The sequence below is a fragment of the Dromiciops gliroides genome, chromosome 3 (assembly GCF_019393635.1).
Source record: "Dromiciops gliroides isolate mDroGli1 chromosome 3, mDroGli1.pri, whole genome shotgun sequence".
Classification (NCBI taxonomy): domain Eukaryota; kingdom Metazoa; phylum Chordata; class Mammalia; order Microbiotheria; family Microbiotheriidae; genus Dromiciops; species Dromiciops gliroides.
Window position 1 is genome coordinate 262,887,606 of NC_057863.1, and position 21,183 is coordinate 262,908,788.

Here is a 21,183-nt window from a genome sequence, read left to right on the forward strand (position 1 = left end):
AGCAAAAATACCTTCCATATGAAAAGCTTCCCTATTATGTCATGACTGCATTTCCCAGATAACTATGCTGCAATATGGTCAGTTTTGAAGTAACAATGAGTGGGTCATCAATACTAATCTAGAGACCAATCTACATAATTCTCCCACCTCATCCCTATCCTCCCCTATTACTCAGGATTACTTTAGGATAAAGGTTGCTAAAGTAGGACAAAAATTGGGGAATATTAAGATGAGTAAAATAATAAGCCTATAAGGCCTAATACTGTTCTTATATACAAAAGACAGTTAAATCAATGATTGCCTTTTCATAGATTTGAGAATTATACTTTTTCAAGCTGTCATGTTCCACAAAATTGTTTCAGAACCATGGCCTAGTTGATTCTTTTTGTAAAAAAAAAAAATTTCCTTTAATTTTCCTGTTACATGAAAATGTTTTGGGGGTAGTTAGGTGGCACAGTGGATAAAGCACTGGCCCTGGACTCAGGAGGACCTGAGTTCAAATCTGGCGTCAGACACTAGACACTTACTAGCTGTGTGACCCTGGGCAAGTCACTTAACCGTCATTGCCCCGCCCCCCCATTTAAAAAAAATATATTGAAATGTTTTGCAAGATATAATCTTAGCTTATCACTATACAATATAATATAAAGAATAATGAAAGGATACAGCTAAAAATTTGGGTCTGTAAACATCACGCTCAATGTAAGCAAGACTTTTGGAGACCAACTGTGTCTTCACTTTCTGTCCTCGTAAAATGATCTGCATTCTTGGTTTTAAATACAGTATACTGCAATAAGCCTGAAAAATAACAGTAACTTCCATTTTTAGATAAATAATAAACTCATATTTATACAACACTATTCACAGATTTAAAAACACATCCTTGTTGTTTACCGAAAGATCAGTTCATCTTCAATACTACAAATTTATGAAATACATTAATCTATAACTCTCATTTGATCTGCTTTTGGTGAGAAATAATCTTAATACTTTAACATTAAAAATGAATGGAGGGGAGCACCTAGGTGGCACAGTGGATAGAGCACTGGCTCTGGAGGCAGGAGTACCTGAATTCAAATCCGGCCTCAGACACTTAACACTTACTAGCTATGTGACCCTGGGCAAGTCACTTAACCCCAACTGCCTCACTAGAAAAAAAAAAAATTTTTTTTTAAATGAAGGGGGGAGAGGGGGTTGGGGGCAGCTAGGTGGCGCAGTGGATAAAGCACCGACCCTGGATTCAGGAGGACCTGAGTTCAAATCCGGCCTCAGACACTTGACTGTGTGACCCTGGGCAAGTCACTTAACCCCCATTGCCTCACCCCCCCCCCCAAAAAAAAAAAGAATGGGGGGCAGCTAGGTGGCACAGTAGATAAAGCACTGGCCCTGGATTCAGGAGGACCTGACTTTCAGTCCGACCTCAGACACTTAACACTTACTAGCAGTGTGACCCTGGAAAAATCACTTAACCCTCACTGCCCTGCAAAAAAAAAAAAGAAAGAAAGAAAGAAAGGGATTTAAAAAAAAAAAGAATGAGATTTCTGAAATAAGCTTTTAAAGAAAAAAATTCAACTTCAGAAAATATTTGGAAGCAATAAATAGTTTTTTAAATTGCATTTTTCTTTAAATCATTTTATGGTATTCACCATTCATTTTATGTTTTCCAAACTAAAAAACAAAAACAAAAACAAAAACAAAAAACTTAAAATACACTGAAGAGTCAAATTCCTGAGTAGTACTGTAAAATGTTAAATGTTTTCAAATTACCCATATTGATGAATTACCAAACAATATATACAAAATGAAGCATATCCAAATAACTAGTAATTCTTAGCATATAAAATTATATGAAAATATTTTAGATGGTAAAATGCACAAATTGACAGTTAAAACCTACTCTTCTACCTTCAGGTCTATTAATAGTCAATGATCTTTGTTTCAAATTAAATTAACATACTTTCAAATTAAAGAATGAAGCAAATTTACTTTAATGCATCTATTTTAGTGAATGTTTCATTCATTGCAACATTCTAATACGGGGAAACAACATCCATAGATTAACAGTGGCCAGGGATGGGTTTTTGTTTTAGAAAGTTACAAGGGAAGGTTAATGAAGTAAACTGAAAAATCCCTCTAGGTACAATGGCAGAGTTGATCTAATCATAGTTCCAGGAAAGATCATAGTCCCAGGAAAGATAATGGGTGTGTCTGGTATGTCTATGGGGGCTGGAGGGTGGGGGGGAATATGGCAGTTCATGCCAGTAAAAGTAGGCCAAATGAGGCTTTTACCGATCAGGAGAGAAAGGACTCAGAGTAGAAGAACTAAAGATTAAACAGAGATGAAAAGGTTCACATATCTAGAAATTTTTATGATTCAACCTTTTTTTGGCATAAAGTAGCATGATTTTTTTAAAAGGATAAAATTATTTTTAAATGGGGGGAAAGAGTAGTTACCTAAACAAAGAGATATTGTGCAGACAAAAAAATTTAAGATTCAAAACAAAATTGTTGAAAAAAATGAGTTCTGCAGATACCATACTTCATATCTGAGAGTAGTATTTGCAATTACTGAAGTAAACAAAATATTAACTATATCAAAAATATATTCTAATAATGAAATCTAGAAAATCACAATTGCCTCAATTCACGAGATGAAAATGTATTAACTGATGAGAAATGATTAAATGTAGAATCAACACAAGCATCATTCCTCATGTAATATACCAATAACAAAATAGTATCTTAACTGCAGAGAAAATTAAATAAATCTTTGAAATTAAGGTAGAAGGAAACTACTACTTTTGATACCACAACTATTAGAAACTTTTATCAAGCAGGGAGTTTCTTTAGTTGTTCTTAAATAGTAAATATCAAGAACAAAGAAGAGACAAATACAAAGCTAAACATTTAACATCTGTTACTTTCAGCTTCCTGATATTAATAAAGAAGCTAGTTCACAGGAGTCCAGAAATGGTATTTTAGGTATGTTTTTTTAATATCAGATCTGTTTTTAATATTACGTCCCTGGTGGGGGCAGCTAGATGGCACAGTGGATAAAGCACTGGCCCTGGATTCAGGAGGACCTGAGTTCAAATCCAGCCTCAGACACTTGACACTTACTAGCTGTATGACCCTGGGCAAGTCACTTAACCCTCGTTGCCCTGCCAAAAAAAAAAAAAAAAAACCAGCAAAAAATATTACATCCCTGGCACACAATACACACTATGTACCTCTGGGTCCCTCTGAATCAGCTTTCTTAGTAGCCATTACAACAAAGAATGACACACACTTGGGAAATAATGGGATTAGCCTGTGTAATTTCTAGGTACTTTTTAAAAAAATCACTCAGTAGGGGCAGCTAGGTGGTGCAATGGATAAGCACCGGCCCTGGATTCAGGAGTACCTGAGTTCAAATCCAACCTCAGACACTTGATACTTACTAGCTATGTGACCTTGTAACCCCCATTGCCCTGCCAAAAACCAAAAACAAACAAAAAAAATCAGTAAATTATAAGCAATCAAATGTTTATGGAACTGAGTTTATGAAATCATTTTACCCCACACAATGAAATGAAATCCTAGCTTATCTTACCTCACAATAACACAGATCCAAATATATATGTGGTCACACTCTTCATATGATCCCAGTGTACCTTAAAAGTTGGCTTAAAAAACTTCTTTCAGCTAAAGAATCATATCAGTGTTCATCAAGTGTAATTTTAAACAATTAATTCATGTTTAATATTCCTCTTATTTTTAAAAAGAAGTTTCTGAACTCCTAAAAATGCCTAGAATGTTTTCACTACATATGAAGTTCATCATTCTTTCATAATTTACACTGTTAAACTTTTATTGGTTCTCTCCACTACTACCACCCTTACCTCCACCATTTCCAAAACTGAATGAGCTAATACATACCCTCAGGGAATAGTCACTTTCAGGAATGATATTATGGTCCATTCTTTCTTGTTTTTTGTACCCTTTCTTCCCTGTTTCATCTAAATCTTCAGGAATTCTAATGTCATATTTATCCTTTTCAAAGTCAAATTCTGTTATTCCATTGTTGTCTCTGCATTTGTTTTCAAAGAGAGAGGCTGTTAGACAAGTTCCATTTTTCATAGTCAATCAAATGAAACACAGCTGAAAAAAGTAATCAAAGTAGTCAGAAATGACAAGAATGTTTAGATTTTTATCACCCATTGTATTTCTAGAAATACTTTTTTCAATGTGTCATATATATCTACATAGGGTTTGGTTTGTTAATGTTAACTGAATCCTGAAAGTTTCAAAATTGTATATGAGTAAGACTTTCATATTTCAAACAGTGAATATATATATATATATATTTTTTTCACATCAATTAATCACTTACATCCAAAATATAAGGTATCTATGCAATGGTGATAACAAAACAGATCATCCCCACACCCATTCTAAAACTTCAATTTTATTTACTCAGTAACCAGTCTTCCCTTTTCTTTATTCCTTTTTGTGATTTGAGGACTAGTGGTTAGGAAAAGAAGAGTATAAAATAGTAATAGCACAGAAAGTGATTGGGAAACAATTTGCCGTTATTAGTCATTAATGTCCCTAATGAACTACTTTTAGTAAAAACCATAATTCTGGGCACTTTTCAACATATACGCATTTCTATATTTCAACATTATACAATTAAGAACACATTCAATAAAAGTACTAATAAATATTTCATTCAATGTACCAATGTACCAACAGCTGATTTATACATTACCTCCTAAGATTCCAAATGATGATTCTTGTTCCTTTTTTACCTATAATAGCATCAAGTTCAGCCAATAACTTCTGTTCCGTAGAAAATAAAGAATGCTCCAGGATTGCTTTAAGACTGGCTTTTGATTCAGCTAAATTAAAGAGCTGTCGTATGTCCCAAGTTAAAGATTTCATATCATCAATGTGTTTTAACAAAATGAGATCAACCTATTGCTTAGTAAAACAAACACTATTCCCTTATTTTTAAAAAAAATTGTTCAAACAGAAATTGAATAGAGACACACATATTCTAGAATCAGCCTGGAATTTTCTAAATAAGCCTATTTCCTTTCAGTAATTTCTAAAATTGCTAAGAATTTATGTATGGCTTACCAAAAAGACAGTTATGTTATGTCATTTTTTTCAAAGCAATACAGTCCCTTTTCCTTCCCTTTTCCTTTTATTTCTTTGCAATATGAGCATCCAATCATAATGGTATTAATGGCTGGTTAAAAAACTATCAAAGGAGCAGCTAGGGGGGCAGCTGGGTGGTGCAGAGGAAAAAGCACTAGCTTTGGATTCAGGAGGACCCGAGTTCAAATCCAGCCTCAGACACTTGACACTTACTAGCTGTGTGACCCTGGGCAAGTCACTTAACCCTCATTGCCCCGCCCAAAAAAAAAAAAAGATCAAGCTCAAAAGGGCAGCTAGGTGGTGCAGTAGATAGAGCACCAGCCCTGGAGTCAGGAGGACCTGAGTTCAAATCCGGCCTCAGACACTTAACAGTTGTTACCTGTGTGACCCTGGGCAAGTCACTTAACCCCAACTGCCTCACCAAAAAAAAAAAAAACCTATCAAAGAGGACACACCATGGTCATGGCTTCTCCAGGTTTTTTCTGGATTTATGAATGGCACTGTACTGAACTATGCAGATGATTTCACCTAAGCATTTGTATATTATAAAACTCAGATTAGTCTGTAAATATGTATCATACATTTATGTAAAATCTTTACTGCGTGAAATCATAAGTAAATCGGGGAACATGGGACAATGTACCTGTCAGATCTCTGGATAAGGGAAGTTTATGACTGAACAAAAGACAGGATCATGGGAAGTAAAATGTTTAACTTTTAATAAGAAATTTAAAAGGGCTTGTTCCCTTCTGTCTGTATGCTGAGCTCATGATGTACAGATCTGAATATCTGTTGGTCTTGCTTTTCCTCTTCTGAAAGGTGTGGGGTAAAATTTCGTTTCGTTTCCCTTCAGAAGGGATGATTTTATTTGCTCTTGTTTGTGTGGAGTTCTGACTTGTCATTCAAACTGTACCAATTTCTGTAAATAAACTTTATGTTCTGTTTAAAAAAAAAAAAAAAAGGGGGTGGGGGGCAGCTAGGTGGCGCAGTGGATAGAGCACTGGCCCTGGAGTCAGGAGTACCTGAGTTCAAATCTGGCCTCAGACACTTAACACTTACTAGCTGTGTGACCCTGGGTAAGTCACTTAACCCCAATTGCCCCACTTAAAAAAAAGGGGGGGGGGGGTGGAGGGCTTGCTAATGCAGCCAAAATTGGAAGAAAAAAAGCTTGGGGGGGGGGGGGAATTAACAGCAAGTTTCTCTGCTAAAGAACTTATTTCTCAAATATAGAGGAAACCGAGCCAAATCTATTAAAAAAAAGATCCATCTCCCAATTCATTCATAAATTGGTCAAAGGAGGGGGCGGCTAGGTGGCGCAGTGGATAAAGCACCGGCCCTGGACTCAGGAATACCTGAGTTCAAATCTGGCCTCAGATACTTGACACTTACTAGCTGTGTGACCTTGGGCAAGTCACTTAACCCCCATTGCCCCGCAAAAAAAAAAAAAAAAAAAGAATAAATTGGTCAAAGGAAATGAACAGGCAGTTTTCAGAAGAAATCAAAGCTATAAATAGTAACATGAACAACATGGTCTAAAACATTATTGATGAGGGAAATACAAATTAAAACAACTCTTGAGACACCACCTCATACCTCTCAGATTGGCTAACATGACAGAAAAGAAAAATGACAAATGATGGAAAGTATGTGGAAAAATTAAGATAAATGTGCTGGTGGTAGAGTTGTGAACTAGTCCAACCATTCTGAAGAACAATTTGGAAATATGCTAAATCGACCATCAAACTGTATATATCCTTTGACCCAGCAATACCACTACTATGGCTATATCCCAAAGAAATCCAAAAAAAGGGGAAAAGACCTTTATCTACAAAAATATACAAATAGCAACTGTTTTTGTGGTATCAAAGAACTAGTAATTGAGGAGATTTCCATCAATTGAGGAATGGCTGAACAAGTTGTGGTATACAATTGTGAAGGAATACTACTGTGCTATGATAAATGATGAACAGGATGGTTTCTAAATAAATAAATAAACCGGGAAGACTTATATGAGCTCATATAAAGTGAAATGAGCAGAACCAGGAGAACATTATAAACAGTAACAGCAATATTGTAAGTATGATCAAGGGTAAAAGACTTAGTCTGATCAAGACAATTCCAAAGGACCCATGATGAAAAATATTATCCATCTTCCAGAGAGAGAAATCATGAACTCTAAGTACAGACTAAAGTATGATTTTTTTTTAGACTTTATTTTTCTTGTTTGTGTATGTGTATATGTGTTTTCTTTTGCAATGTGGTTAATATGGAAATGCTTCACATGTATAATCAGTATCATATTGCTTGCCTTCTCAAAGGATAAGGGAAGAATGGGAAGGAGAGAATTTGGAACTAAAAAAAATTTTTTCATGAATGTTAAATTTTACATGTAATTGGTAAATATTTAATGAAGTAAAAAATATATATATATTTAAATTTGTGTTACTAAAAAGCACTGGAAATCTAATTTATGTGGTATTTGGGATCTCTATTCATTAACTTTCTTTTTTTGTAACTTACATTCTTAAATAAAAAAGATATGGTCCAAATAAAATCTTGTCAAAAAGACCACCTTAATTCATAAAAGAACACAATTTGTATATTACGGCCAAGTTGTAGTTATACTGGGAATGCTTCAATACTAGGAAAAACAATCAACAATAATTACTCATTAAAAATAAACATTCAGGGGCAGCTAGGTAGTACAGTGGATAGAACACCCACCCTGGAGTCAGGAGGACCTGAGTTCAAATCTGGCCTCAGACACTTAACATGTACTAGCTGTGTGACCCTTGACAAGTCACTTAACTCCAATTGCCTCACTTCAAAAAAAAAAAGAAAGAATAAACATTCAAAAGGATATGGTCCTTGTTAAATGCTACTATTGGGACAAGGACATGTTCTGCTTTTGTAGCTTCCAGATAGGTCTGTGACAATAAGCCCACATTCATAGTTTCACCATTTTTGGTAAAAACTATTGCATCTTTACCTAGGCGCATTGAGCCTGACTTGAATCCATTTCCATATAATCCAACTGGGACACGACCATTCATTGAAACTTTATCACTAAAGCCAAAACTGAAAACAAAGAGATTAAAAATGTAAGTAATTGTACATAACATTCATACAAAACTCAGCACATTTCATATGAGAAAAAAAGGTACAAAACCTTATTGAAGAAAATGACTTCCTGAAAATCAGAATTAGTCAGGGGCCTCGTAGTCACTTTGTTGTTAACAATCTCAAAATATAAATAAAAAAGGTAGAGAAAAAGAAAACATTAAGAGTGGGGGGAAGAGAAAAGAAGATGGGCAAAATTATCTCATAAATGAGGAGTTTATAAAACAAAGTGGGTTGCGGGGAATAAGAAAAACTTGAACCTCATTCTTATCTAAATTGATTAAAAGAGGGAAGAATAGATGTATATACAAAGATGGTTATAGAAAAACAGCTTAATGAACAGGCAAATCAGAGAGAAAGGGGTTAAGGAAAATGGAAAAGGAATAAGGGAAGATATTAAAGGAGGCATATATTAGATGCAAAACAAACAATGAGGGATCAGGTCTTTTAAAAAGTGAAAGTATAATAGAACCAAATGAAGGTAAATACACATGTAGTTATAAGTATAAATGTGAATGAGATTAACTCACTCATAAAACAAGATAGTAGAATGGATGAGAAACGAGAATCTAACAGTATGTTCTTAACAAGAAACAAATTTGAAATACAAAGATGTAGTGTTAAAATAAAGAGCTAGAGCAAAAGCTATTATACTTCAGCTGAAGTTAAAAAAAAAAGCATAGAAAACAATAATTATATCAGAAAAGGTAAAGGCAAAAAGAGACCTAATTAAAAAGATAAACAGACAAACTACATTTTGGCAAATGGTAACACAAACACAGACAGTGAATAGATATAAAAAAAAAATACACACACTCACATTCTGTTATGTATGAATGTATGTGCATATACAGACCAAATGGCATAGCATTTACATTTTTTAAAAGTGTTTCATCGGGGCAGCTAGGTGGAGCAGTGGATAGAGCCCCAGCCCTGGATTCAGGAGGACCTGAGTTCAAATCTGGCCTCAGACACTTTACACACTTACTAGCTGTGTGACCCTGGGCAAGTCACTTAACCCCAATTGCCTCACCAAAAGACAAAACAAACAAACAAAAAGTGTTTCATCAAGGAAACGCCCCGTTTCTTGAGGAAACAAAGGGGGGACTGTAATGATTGGAATTTTGCCACCTGCTGGAGACTTACTGTAGAAAAGCTCCGCCATGAAAGGAAGGTCTTTGAGGGCAAGGCCATGCATCTTTTCTTTGGCATCAGGAAGTGACGTTTGCTGGTGGGAGGAGGAAGGGGGAGCCGGGCGCTCTGTCTCAGGCTCTTTTCCTGGGGATGCTGGTGGAGAAGGGAGCTAGAAATGCATTCTCCCTTTAATAGATAGGAATCTAGGCCTTTTCTTCTCTCTTTACCAAATTCTTATTCTCCTTAATAAATGCTTAAAAGTCTAACTCTTGCTAGAGCTTATAATTTATTGGTGACTACTCATTAGATATTTTAGACAGTTTAGCTAGAATTTTAGCCTTAACAAAAGTTAAATGAATTAAAGGAAAAAATAGTAAAATTATAATAGTGGGTGACCTAAGTTTGCTCCGCTCAGATATAAATAAATCTAAGTTAAGGACCTGAAGAAATTTAGAAAGTTAAATATGTTACTGAATGGAAACAGAAATCACTATACCTATTCCTCAGTTATACACGGTATCTTTAGAAAACTGCCTATTAAGACATAAAGACCTCACAAATAAATGCAGAAAAGCAGAAAGATTAAATTAATCTTTTAACAACTGTGATTCAGTAAAAGTATTCAAAAGGATCTTTAAAGTAAAGGTTAAAAATAATTCAGAAACTAAATAAGTTAATCTAAAAGAATAGTTGTGTTAAGGAACAAATCAGAGAATTGGTAATTTCATGAAAGACAATGACAACAGTGAGACAACAAATCAAAATTTGTAGGATGCAGCCAAAGCAGTACTTAAGGGAAAATTCATCTCTCTAAAAACTTCCATCAATTAAACACAGAAATAAAAGATCAAGGAATTGGGCATATAAACAAAAATAAAAATTAGAAAACCAACATTTAAAACATTCAATTAAATGCCAAAATAGAAATTATGAAAATCAAAGGAGATTACCAAATTAAAGTTGTTTTTTTTAATTGAACTAATAAACAGAACCAGGAGATATAATAATAATACTACTACTACTAATAATAATAATAATAATAATGGGGCAGCTAGGTGGCGCAGTGGATAAAGCACCAGCCCTGGATTCAGAAGGGCCTGAGTTCAAATCTGACCTCAGACACTTGACACGTGCTAGCTGTGTGACCCTGGGCAAGTCACTTAACCTCACTGCCCTGCAAAATAATAATAATACTAAATAAATAAGTAAATAAAAGCCATTCAACTAATTCCATTAAAAAAAAACTACTACCATCAAAAATGAAAAAGGAGAATTAATAAAGGAGAAATAAAAGCAACTATTAGTGATTTCTCCCAAGTATAGGCCAAGAAACCTGACAATCTAAATAAAATCAATGAGTATTTTTTATATTCTTTGGGGGGGGGCAGGGCTATGGGGGTTAAGTGGAGTATTTTTTTTTCTTTGCGGGGCAATTGGGGTTAAGTGACTTGCCTAGGGTCACACAGCTAGTACATGTTAAGTGTCTGAGGCCTGATTTGAACTCAGGTACTCCTGAATCCAGGGCAGCTGCTCTATCCACTGAGCCACCTAGCTGCCCCAAGTGGAATATTTTTTAAAAATATAAATTGCCACAAAAAAAAAATACAAATTATCCAGTTCAACAGAATGGGAAATAGAATACTTAATACTTTAAAAAAATGATTTTTTAAAAAAATTGAACTAAAAATAAATTAACTTATACTAAGAAGACCAGAAGGATTTATAAGCAAATTCTACAAAACATTTAAATCCAATACTTTGTAAATGGTTTGAAAAAATATATAAATAAGAGATACCACCAAATTCCTTCTATGACACAAACAGTCTTGATACCTACATCAGGGAACCTGAAAACCAAAAACTACAGTTCAATCTCCCTAATGAATACTGGTGCAAAAAAATCTACATTAAAACATTAGCAAGGAGACTGTCAATATATCACAAAGATCAGGCTGGATTTACACTAGAAAAGCAGAACTGGTTAAATATCAGAAAAATTATAACCATAATGACCACATTAATTTTTAAAAAATTATTTCTATAGATGCAGAAAATTTTTTTAAGTATACACTTATCGCTTACTGTTAAAAACACTAGAAATGGGGGCAGCTAGGTGGCGCAGTGGATAAAGCACTGGCCCTGGAGTCAGGAGGACCTAAGTTCAAATCTGGCCTCAGACACTAGACACCTACTAGCTGTGTGACCCTGGGCAAGTCACTTAACCCTCATTGCCCAGCAAAAAACAAAAACAAAAAAAACACTAGAAAACATAAGAATAAATTGTACTTTCCTTTAAATGCCAGTATATATTTAAAATTAAGAGCTAGCATTACCTGTATTAGGGATATGCTAAAAGCCTTTTGAATAAGATCAGAGGTAAAGCAAGGATGTCTATTATCATCAATAGTATTAAACACTGTACTAGAAATGGTAGCAAAAGCAGTAAAACAAGAAAAAGAAACTGAAGAATAAGTAAAAAGGGGAAAGAAAATTTTTTGCAAATGATATGATGGTTTACTCAGAAAATGCCAGGGAATCAACTACAAAAATCAAATGAAACAATTAACATTTTGATATAAAGTCTATGATAAAAAATAAACCCACACAAATCACCAGCATTTCTAAATATTACCAACAAAATCCAGCAGGAAGAGAAAGAGAAATTCTATTTAAAATAACTACAGACAATATAAAACACTTAGGAGTCTACCTGCCACGACATACAGAAACTATATGAACACAACTACAAAACATTCACACAAGTCAAGACATCTAAATAATAGGAGAAATATTCATTGCTCACTGGTAAGCCAAGTCAGTATAATAAAAATGACAGAACTACCTAAATTAATTTATTCATTCAGTGCCATACCAAAGTACCAAATATTTACTTTATAGAACTAGAAAAAAATGTAGCAACATTCCTCTAGAAGAATAAAAGGGTCAAGATATGAGGAGAACCCTTTTAAAAAAAAAAAACAGGAAAGAGAACTAATAGTACCGTATCACAAACTATAATCAAACTGTAATCATCAAAATAAGTTAGTACAGGGGCAGCTAGATGGCGCAATAGATAGAGCACCGGCCCTGGAGTCAGGAGTACCTGAGTTCAAATCCGGCCTCAGACACTTAACACTTACTAGCCGTGTGACCCTGGGCAAGTCACTTAACCCCAATTGCCTCACTTAAAAAAAAAAGTTAGTACTGAGTAAGAAAGGTTAATCAGTGGAAGAATTTAGGTACACAATAAACAGAAGCAAAGGAGTACAGTAACCTGATCAATAAATCCAAAAATCATAGTTACTGAGGCTTAAGAACTCAGTATTCTCCCCTCCAATAAAAAAGAAAGAAAAAAAAAGTTGGAAAAATGGAAAGGTTTCTAGCAGAAACTCTCAGACCATATACCAATATCATTTCCAAATGGGTACATGATATGGATGTAAAGGGTGGCATAATAAATAAATTAGAGGAACATGGGGAAAAAAATCTGTTAGAACTACACACAGAAGACAAGTTCATGACAAAACAATAGATGGAAAAGTTCACAGGATGTAAAATGGACAATTCTGATTACCTAAAACTAAAAAATTTTTGTACAAAAAACCCAGGCAGCTAATATTAGCAGAGAAGCATGAAAATTGGAAAAATATTTTTGCAGTTTCTCTGATAAAGGGCTCATTTCTAAGATATACAGGAAACAGAGTCAACTTAATAAGAGCTATTCCTCAACTGAAAAATGTTCAGAGAAAATGAATAGTGTTCAGGAGGAAAAAAGAAGCTATCAATAACCATTTGAAAAACTTTTCTAAATCACTAATAATTACAGAAATACACACTGAAACAACTCCGAGGTGCCGCCTCACAGCCATCAGATTGGCTAAACTGACAAAAATGGAAAAAGACAAAATGATTGAAGGAATGTGGGAAAACACTGTTGGTTAAGCTGAGAACCAGTCTAACCATTGTGGTAATCATTTGGAACTATACCCAAAAAGATATTAAATGGTACATACCTTTTAACCCATTAAGAAAGAGAAAAAGGGGCAGCTAGGTGGCACAGTGGATAGAGCACTGGCCCTGGAGTCAGGAAGGACCTGAGTTCAAATACGGCCTCAGACACTTAACACTTACTAGCTGCGTGACCCTAGGCAAGTCACTTAACCCCAATTGCCTCACCAAAAAAAAGAAAGAAAGAGAAAAAAGAGGGAGATAGAGAGAGAGAGGAAAAAGGAAGGGAGGGAGAAACATAAGCACAAAAATATTTATAGCAGTTCTTTTTATGATTGAAAAGTACTGGAGATAGCACAAGGATAAAGCACTGGCCCTGGATTCAGGAGGACCTGAGTTCAAATCCAACCTCAGACACTTGACACTTACTAGCTGTGTGACCCTGGGCAAAGTCACTTAACCCTCATTGCCCCACCAAAAAAAAAGAGAGAGAGAGAGAGAGAGAGATTTCTTTCCCCTCTCTCCAATAAAGAAAGGTGCAGGAATCTGAGGGTTTTCTCGACAACCAGGGAATGGCTGAACAATATATGTATGATACAAGAAGATGATGGAATATTATTCTGCTGTTAGAAATAATGAAAGGTAGAGTTTTGGAAAAAACTGGGAAGATTTGTATAAAGTGAAGCTAAGTGAAATGAGAAGAACCAATGTTTAAAATAACAATAATATTATAAAGATAATGAATTTTAATGACTTAATAAATAACTCTGATCAAGACAATAACCAATAATCACAATTCCAAAGGATTCATGATGAAACCTTTATCTACCTCAAGAGAGAAAGCTGATGCAATTAGAGCACAAATTTAAGCATATTGTCTTTTTCTTCTTCCTCCTTCCTTCCTTTTTTTTTGACATGACTAATGTGAGAATTTGCTTTACATAACTATATTTTTTTGAAATGGGTTTTATTTTTCTTACCTTCTTGATAGGTTGGAGGAAGAAAAGAAGAATTCAGAATAGAAAATAAAACAATCGAATTAAAGAAAAAGAATATGAACTCAGGCTAGGCACAGAAAATGCAAAGAAATACAGGTGGGAAAATATACTCGGGGGCAGCTAGGTGGCGCAGTGGATAGAGCACCAGCCCTGGAGTCAGGAGTACCTGGGTTCAAATCCGGCCTCAGACATTTAACACCTACTAGCTGTATGACCCTGGGCAAGTCACTTAACCCCAAATGCCTCACTAAAAAAAAAATATATATATATATATATACTCGATAAAAAGGATTAATTGGGAAAACTACATTAAGGCAAAAGAACAAAGACAATATCAATATTGAACATGTCTGCAAAAATGGCATGGAATATAAATACTTAAGAGGAAAATGTAATCAAATTATAGGGAGAGAGTTAAACTATAGTAGTGGGGGAGCTTTCAGACCCAGATAAGGCAAATCAAAAAGTAAACAATTTAGAAAGATATTAAGGGGAAGGAGAGAATTTGGAACTCAACTTTTTTTTTCATAAAAGTATTTTATTATTTTCCAGTTACATTTAGAGATAGTTTTCAACATTTATTTTTATAAGATTTCTAGTTTCAAATTTTTTTCCCTCCCTCCCCTAGACAGTAAGCAATCTGATATAAGTTATATATGTACAATCACATTAAACATATTTCTGCATTAGTCATGCTGTGAAGGAAGAATCAGAGCAAAAAGGAAAAACCTCAAAAAAGAAAAAAAAAACATAGAAATAAAATGATTCGATCTTCATCTAGATTCCATGGTTCTTTTTTTTCTGGATTTGGAAAGCATTTTCCATCATGAGTCCTTTGAAACTATCTTGGATCATTGTATTGCTGAGAAGAGTCAAGTCTATCACAGTTGATCAACAACAATGTTGTTGATACTGTGTACAATGTTCTCCTGGTTCTGCTCATCTCATTCAGCATCAGTTCATGTAAGTCCTTCCAGGTTTCTCTGAACTCCACCTGCTCATTGTTTCTTTTTTTTTTTTTTTTTAGTGAGGCAATTGGGGTTAAGTGACTTGCCCAGGGTCACACAGCTATTAAGTGTTAAGTGTCTGAGGCCGGATTTGAACTCAGGTACTCCTGACTCCAGGGCCGGTGCTCTATCCACTGCGCCATCTAGCTGCCCCTGCTCATTGTTTCTTAACAGCACGATAGTATTCCATTACATTCATATACCACAACTTGTTCAGCCATTCCCCAATTGATGGGCATCCCCTTAATTTCCAATTCCTTGCCACCACAAAAAGAGCAGTTATAAATATTTTTGTACATGTGGTTCTTTTCCCTTTTTTCTAATCTCTCTGGGGGGAAAACCTTATAGTGTTATTGCTGGGTCAAAGGGTATGCACAGCTTTATAGTCCTTTGGGTATATGGAACTCAATTTTTTAAAAACTGAATATTAAAAATTGGTTTTTATGTGTAATGTGTAAATACAATATTTTAAAATAGAAGAAAGTTTTAAAATGTAGAAAAAATACTAAAAATTTATTTTGTGTACCTCAAAGCAAATACAAATCATATTAAGGTCCTCTGAAGAAAAAAATAACTAAATATGATGCTAGGGGCAGCTAGGTGGCGCAGTGCATAAAGCACTGGCCCTGGATTCAGGAGGACCTGAGTTCAAATCCAACCTCAGACACTTGACACTTACTAGCTGTGTGACCCTGCGCAAGTCACTTAACCCCCAATACCCCGCAAAAAAAAAAAACATATAAAAATAAATAAATACAATGCTAAAGAATGGGTGAGCCAGGGGCGGCTAGGTGGCGCAGTGGATAGAGCACCAGCCCTGGAGTCAGGAGTACCTGAGTTCAAATCCAGCCTCAGACACTTAACACTTACTAGCTGTGTGACCTTGGGCGAGTCACTTAACCCCAATTGCCTCACTAAAAAAAACAAAAACAAAAAAAAGAATGGGTGAGCCAAAGAACAAATCATATAAATAAATTATTTTATTAAACAGAATATGTCACCAATAAAACAACATACCAAAAATTGAGGGAAAATTTACATCTTTAAACACTTTCTTCAACAAAACAAAGAAGAAAAAAACAGATCAACAACTGGGCATGCAATAGCCAAAAAAACATTAAAAATTCAATGTTAAAATCCAATTAAGGATTGTACACAGTATCATCAACATTGAGTGTTGACCTACTGTGATGGACTATATTCTTCTCACCAATGCAATGGTACAGAAGAGTTCCAGGGAACTCATGATAGAAGAGGATCTCCAAATCCAAGAAAAAAAAAGAAAGAAAGAACTGTGGAGTATAGATGCTGATTGAACCATATTATTTCTTTTGTTTTGGGTGCTGTTGTTTTTTTTTTTCCTATTTTGAGGTTTTGCATCACTGCTCTGATTTTTTCTCTTGTAACAGGATTAATGCAGAAATAGGATTAATGTTATTATGTGTATATATATGTGTGTGTATATATGTATATGTATATGTATATGTATATGTATATGTATAGAGATATAGAGATATAACCTATATCAGATTACCTGCTGTCTAGGGGAGGGGGGAGGGAGGGAGAAAAATCTGAAATTGTAAAGCTTGTATAAACAAAAGTTGAGATCTTTACATGTAACGGAAAAAATAAAATACCTTATACATTTTTTTTAAAAAATCCAATTAAGGGGCGGCTAGGTGGCGCAATGGATAGAGCACTGGCCCTGGATTCAAGAAGACCTGAGTTCAAATCCAGCCTCAGACACTTGACACTTAACTAGCTGTGTGACCTCAGGCAAGTCACTTAACCCCAATTGCCTCACCCAAAATAAAAATAAATAAAATAAAAAATCCAATTAAATAAAAAAATAGAAATATTGAAATCAAAATAATTAATAAAAATAAGTTAAATTGGAAATAAAAAATAAACTTAGAAATTTTTTTTAAAAATAAACAACTAAAAACACTTAACTGAGGGGGAAAAAATAAAACCAAATTACTAGTATCAAAAATAAAAAAGGTGAATTCACAACCAAAAAAAAAAGCAAGAGAAATTATTAAAAGCTATTTTACCCAATTATAGGCCAATAAAACTGGCAACCTAAATGAAACATAAATCTTTGCAAAAATATAAAATGCCAATGTCACCAAAAAGACAGTACTTTAAGAGCCCAATCTCACAAAAAATTAAACAAGGCATAAATCAATTCTCTGGGGAGGGAGGGTGGGATGGACTCAGGGCCAAATACATTTGTAAGTGAATTCTATCAACTGATAATCGGTAATTAATCAATTGATTATCTATTAATTACAATATTACATAAGCAGTTTGAAAAAAAATAGGAAAAGTTCTCCTATAATATCTATCTAGAGCCAAGGGCCCATACTATATCCTTTCTTTACCTCTTATCTTAGAAAGGCCTCTTATTTATCTCCATTACATGTAATATGGGTTCAGTACAGTATCATATGCCAAAAGCAGCATCTGGATGAGAATTATAGGAATAAGAAATACCTCTTCAACTTGAATTCTATATTAGATATTCTTCATCATAGTGGTAAATATCTTTGACAAGTATAATACCTCCCAGTTTTATGTTTTATGATCAGGGTGACCCTGGGCCTCGGAGAATATTTTTGTAGAGAACTGTAGTTAATCAGTTTATGAGACTTATTATCCGAAAGTGATATACAGTAAATGCAGATTCAGAAAAAAGTTAGAGACTAGATTATAGTAGGAACGTGGGGCTTGCAACAATCCTTCTTTCCATCCTGATGCTAGGAAATTTGATTGATTGAGCCCACCTGCATCCTACAAGAATAACTAATGGTATATAGATAACACATTTCCTTTAATTGTGCAAGGACAGCTAGTGGTAGAGAGATAACAGATTTCCTTTAAATGAAGATGAATTATAGGACGGCTGAACTTTTAAACTTAACCCAGGGAGGAAAATGGGTCATTAAAGGAAAGCTGAACTTTTAAACTTAAAGACAAAGAAATGAGACTTTAAGCAAAATGTTAGTTGTGATACAGAATCAATTACAAAAGGGAATCAATCAATTTATTTTCTCATTAACAGGTATATGCAATGATGAAATGTCAAAAGCACCAGATATATTAAAGCATGGGGGGGCGGGGTATGGTCACAGAATTAGAATTAGTCATTAAAAAAAGCCATTACAAGGCTTGCAGAGTGAGTATTTTCATTCATGTTGTCTGAAATCAGATTTCAAGGTGCTGACAAACAGTGTTAAGAAAATATATGTATGGACCTCACACTGCAAAAAAAAAAAAATGTTTCAAGCAGAAACAGAAGTATGAGGAAAAACCATTAATGGAGACAGAGCAATCAAAAAGGTAGGAGCACCTTGGGGGCGAGCTGTATCACAGAAGCCATGGGAGCTGAAAGGGAAACTGGTTATCCCATACAATTTTACCATCACCAAATTCTAGAAAAGTATAGTTTTTATAGATAAGTAATGAGATGGTAAAACAGCCTTCCCTTATAGAGGTGCAGTCAGAATAGTTAGGTTATAGTTGTTGGGGAACTCCAGAGATCTATCCTTGACCCTATAACATGTTTTTCTATGATTTCAATGAAAGGTATGGATGGCATGTTTGTAAAATTTACAGGGGGCAGCTAAGTGGCGCAGTGGATAGAGCACCAGCCCAGGATTCAGGAGGACCTGAGTTCAAATCCGACCTCAGACACTTGACACATTCTCCCAAGGCTTGAATGATGGACCAAATCTAATCAGATGAAAATTAATAAGTATAAGATGGGGGAGGCACACTCAGCAGTTTATCTGAAAATGTCCTAGGGGTTTCTAAAACATTAATATACAGCTTTCCAGGGATAACTCTTCTGATTTTCCCCTTCATTTTAATCTCTGACCAATAACCACAGATTATACTTCAGTCCGAGCAGGTCACATTGCTTACTGAAAAGTTTCTTGCTAAGTAACTAATGTGAATTTCAGTGGTTGTCAAAGTTAATTTCATCAGACCACATTCAACATAATCACCTGCAACTGTGATCTGGTGAACACTAGAGAGCATTCTAGGAGAAATACAAAATTTAGGCAAGACAATTACTGCCACATAGACCTTACAGTACAGTAGAAGTCCAAAACAGTTTATAAAAGATGACACGGGGCAGCTAGGTGGCACAGTGGATAAAGCACAGGCCCGGGATTCAGAAGGACCTGAGTTCAAATCCGACCTCAGACACTTGACACTTAACTAGCTGGGTGACCCTGGGCAAGTCACAACCCCAATTCAAGAACCAAAGGAAGGCACAGAAGCGAGGGACATGGAATATTTGAGGGACAGAGAAAATCAGTTTGGCTAAAATGTAGTATACATGGAAGTCATTAAAACAAGAAAAGGCTGGAAAAGAATGGTGGTGCCAGGAGAGGACCTTGAATTCCAACTAAAAATCTTTTCTGAACTTTACTTTGTAGCTAATGAGAGAGACACTGAAGAATTCTGAACAGAATAATACCCTAACCAGAGTTATGCTTATGTAATACATGGCTTTCTTACTTAAAAAGTACAGTACTGTGAACACAGTAAGACATTAATAAATGCTTGCTCTGATTGGCTATACTAATAGTAAAATGAAGGTCAAGAGGGGTGGAATAGAGAAGAAATGGTGGGGCGGGGAGGTGGGAACCAATTGAATTAGACGAGTGTCAACAGAGGTGTCATATAGGAATGGAAAGAATGGAATAACTGAAGTATCACTGGACCAAAAGATCTAAATCTGGAAGAGACCTCAGCAGTCATCTAGTCTAGTCCCCTAATTTTACAGATGAAGAAAGGAAGACCTAGGGAGGTTACAGCCCAAGGTCATGTTTGAACTTTTATCCTGACCCCAGAGCCCAAGACTGTTTCCACTGTGCTGCCTGCCTCCTAATAATAGCTGACATGATTACAGATTTTGCACTTCTGTTGTGGTGGTGGTGGTGGTGGTGGTAGTGGTTATTAACATGATGGACAGAGAAGAGTCAAAAATAACTTTATGGACATGGAAAAGTCAGAGAATGGTGGTAACAGAAATAGTAAAGTAGGAAGGAAAACCAAATTTAGAGGAAAGATGCCAATGGAACACACAGGAGGAAATGTCCCACACAGAGTTGGAGAAAATAATATAGAATTAAAAAGATGTCAGGGCTTGAAATCTGAAAATCTGTCTGTTAAGAGGTAAGAAGTAGACTTCATCATTACTCTTGAAGTCACGATTGACTGTTGCTTTGGTCAGAGTTCTGAAGTCTTACAAAGTTGTTTCCTCACACATTGTTATTGTCATCATGTAAATAGTTTTCCTGGCTCTGCTCATTCCACAGTTCATTAGATCATGGGTTTTTCATAGTCCTGAATTCAGTCTATCTATCATTGCTCAAGTCAAAGTAATGTTATGTTACATTCATATACCATAGTTCATTCAGCCATTCCCTAAATGATTTTTGTTTCCAGTTCTTCACTACAAGAGAAAGTCCTTCTATACATTTCCCTCTATCTTGGATGTCTTTTGAATACATAGAAAAATATGCTAAAAGAGCAATTAGGGCAGCTTAGGTGGCTCAGTGGATAAAGTACTGGCCCTGGACTCAGGAGGACCTGAGTTCAAATTCAGCCCCAGACACTTGACACTTACTAGCTATGTGACCCTGGGCAAGTCACTTAACCCTCACTGCCCCACCCAAAAAAAAAAAAGAGAGAGAGAGAGAGAAATTAGAGGAATATACTGTAGGAAACAATAAAGAATTTAACCAAAGAAAGATTTGATGAATTTATATAAGCAAAGAAAAAAGAAACCAGGAGAACAACATACACTATGAATAATA

At 35.1% G+C, this 21,183-nt stretch overlaps 1 protein-coding gene across 2 annotated transcripts in view; it reads right to left on the minus strand.

The window, feature by feature from the left end:
* The window catches only part of MORC3 (MORC family CW-type zinc finger 3), a 74,483-nt gene that overhangs the window by 33,718 nt on the left and 19,582 nt on the right, over window positions 1-21,183 (minus strand). For both annotated transcript variants that reach the window (XM_043996289.1, XM_043996290.1), the window contains exons 4-7: window positions 8,006-8,220; window positions 4,751-4,898; window positions 3,919-4,069; window positions 667-798 (exon numbers count right to left, since the gene is read on the minus strand). In XM_043996289.1, coding sequence (XP_043852224.1) covers window positions 667-798; window positions 3,919-4,069; window positions 4,751-4,898; window positions 8,006-8,220 — 646 coding nt within the window. The remainder of the gene's footprint in view (window positions 1-666; window positions 799-3,918; window positions 4,070-4,750; window positions 4,899-8,005; window positions 8,221-21,183) is intronic.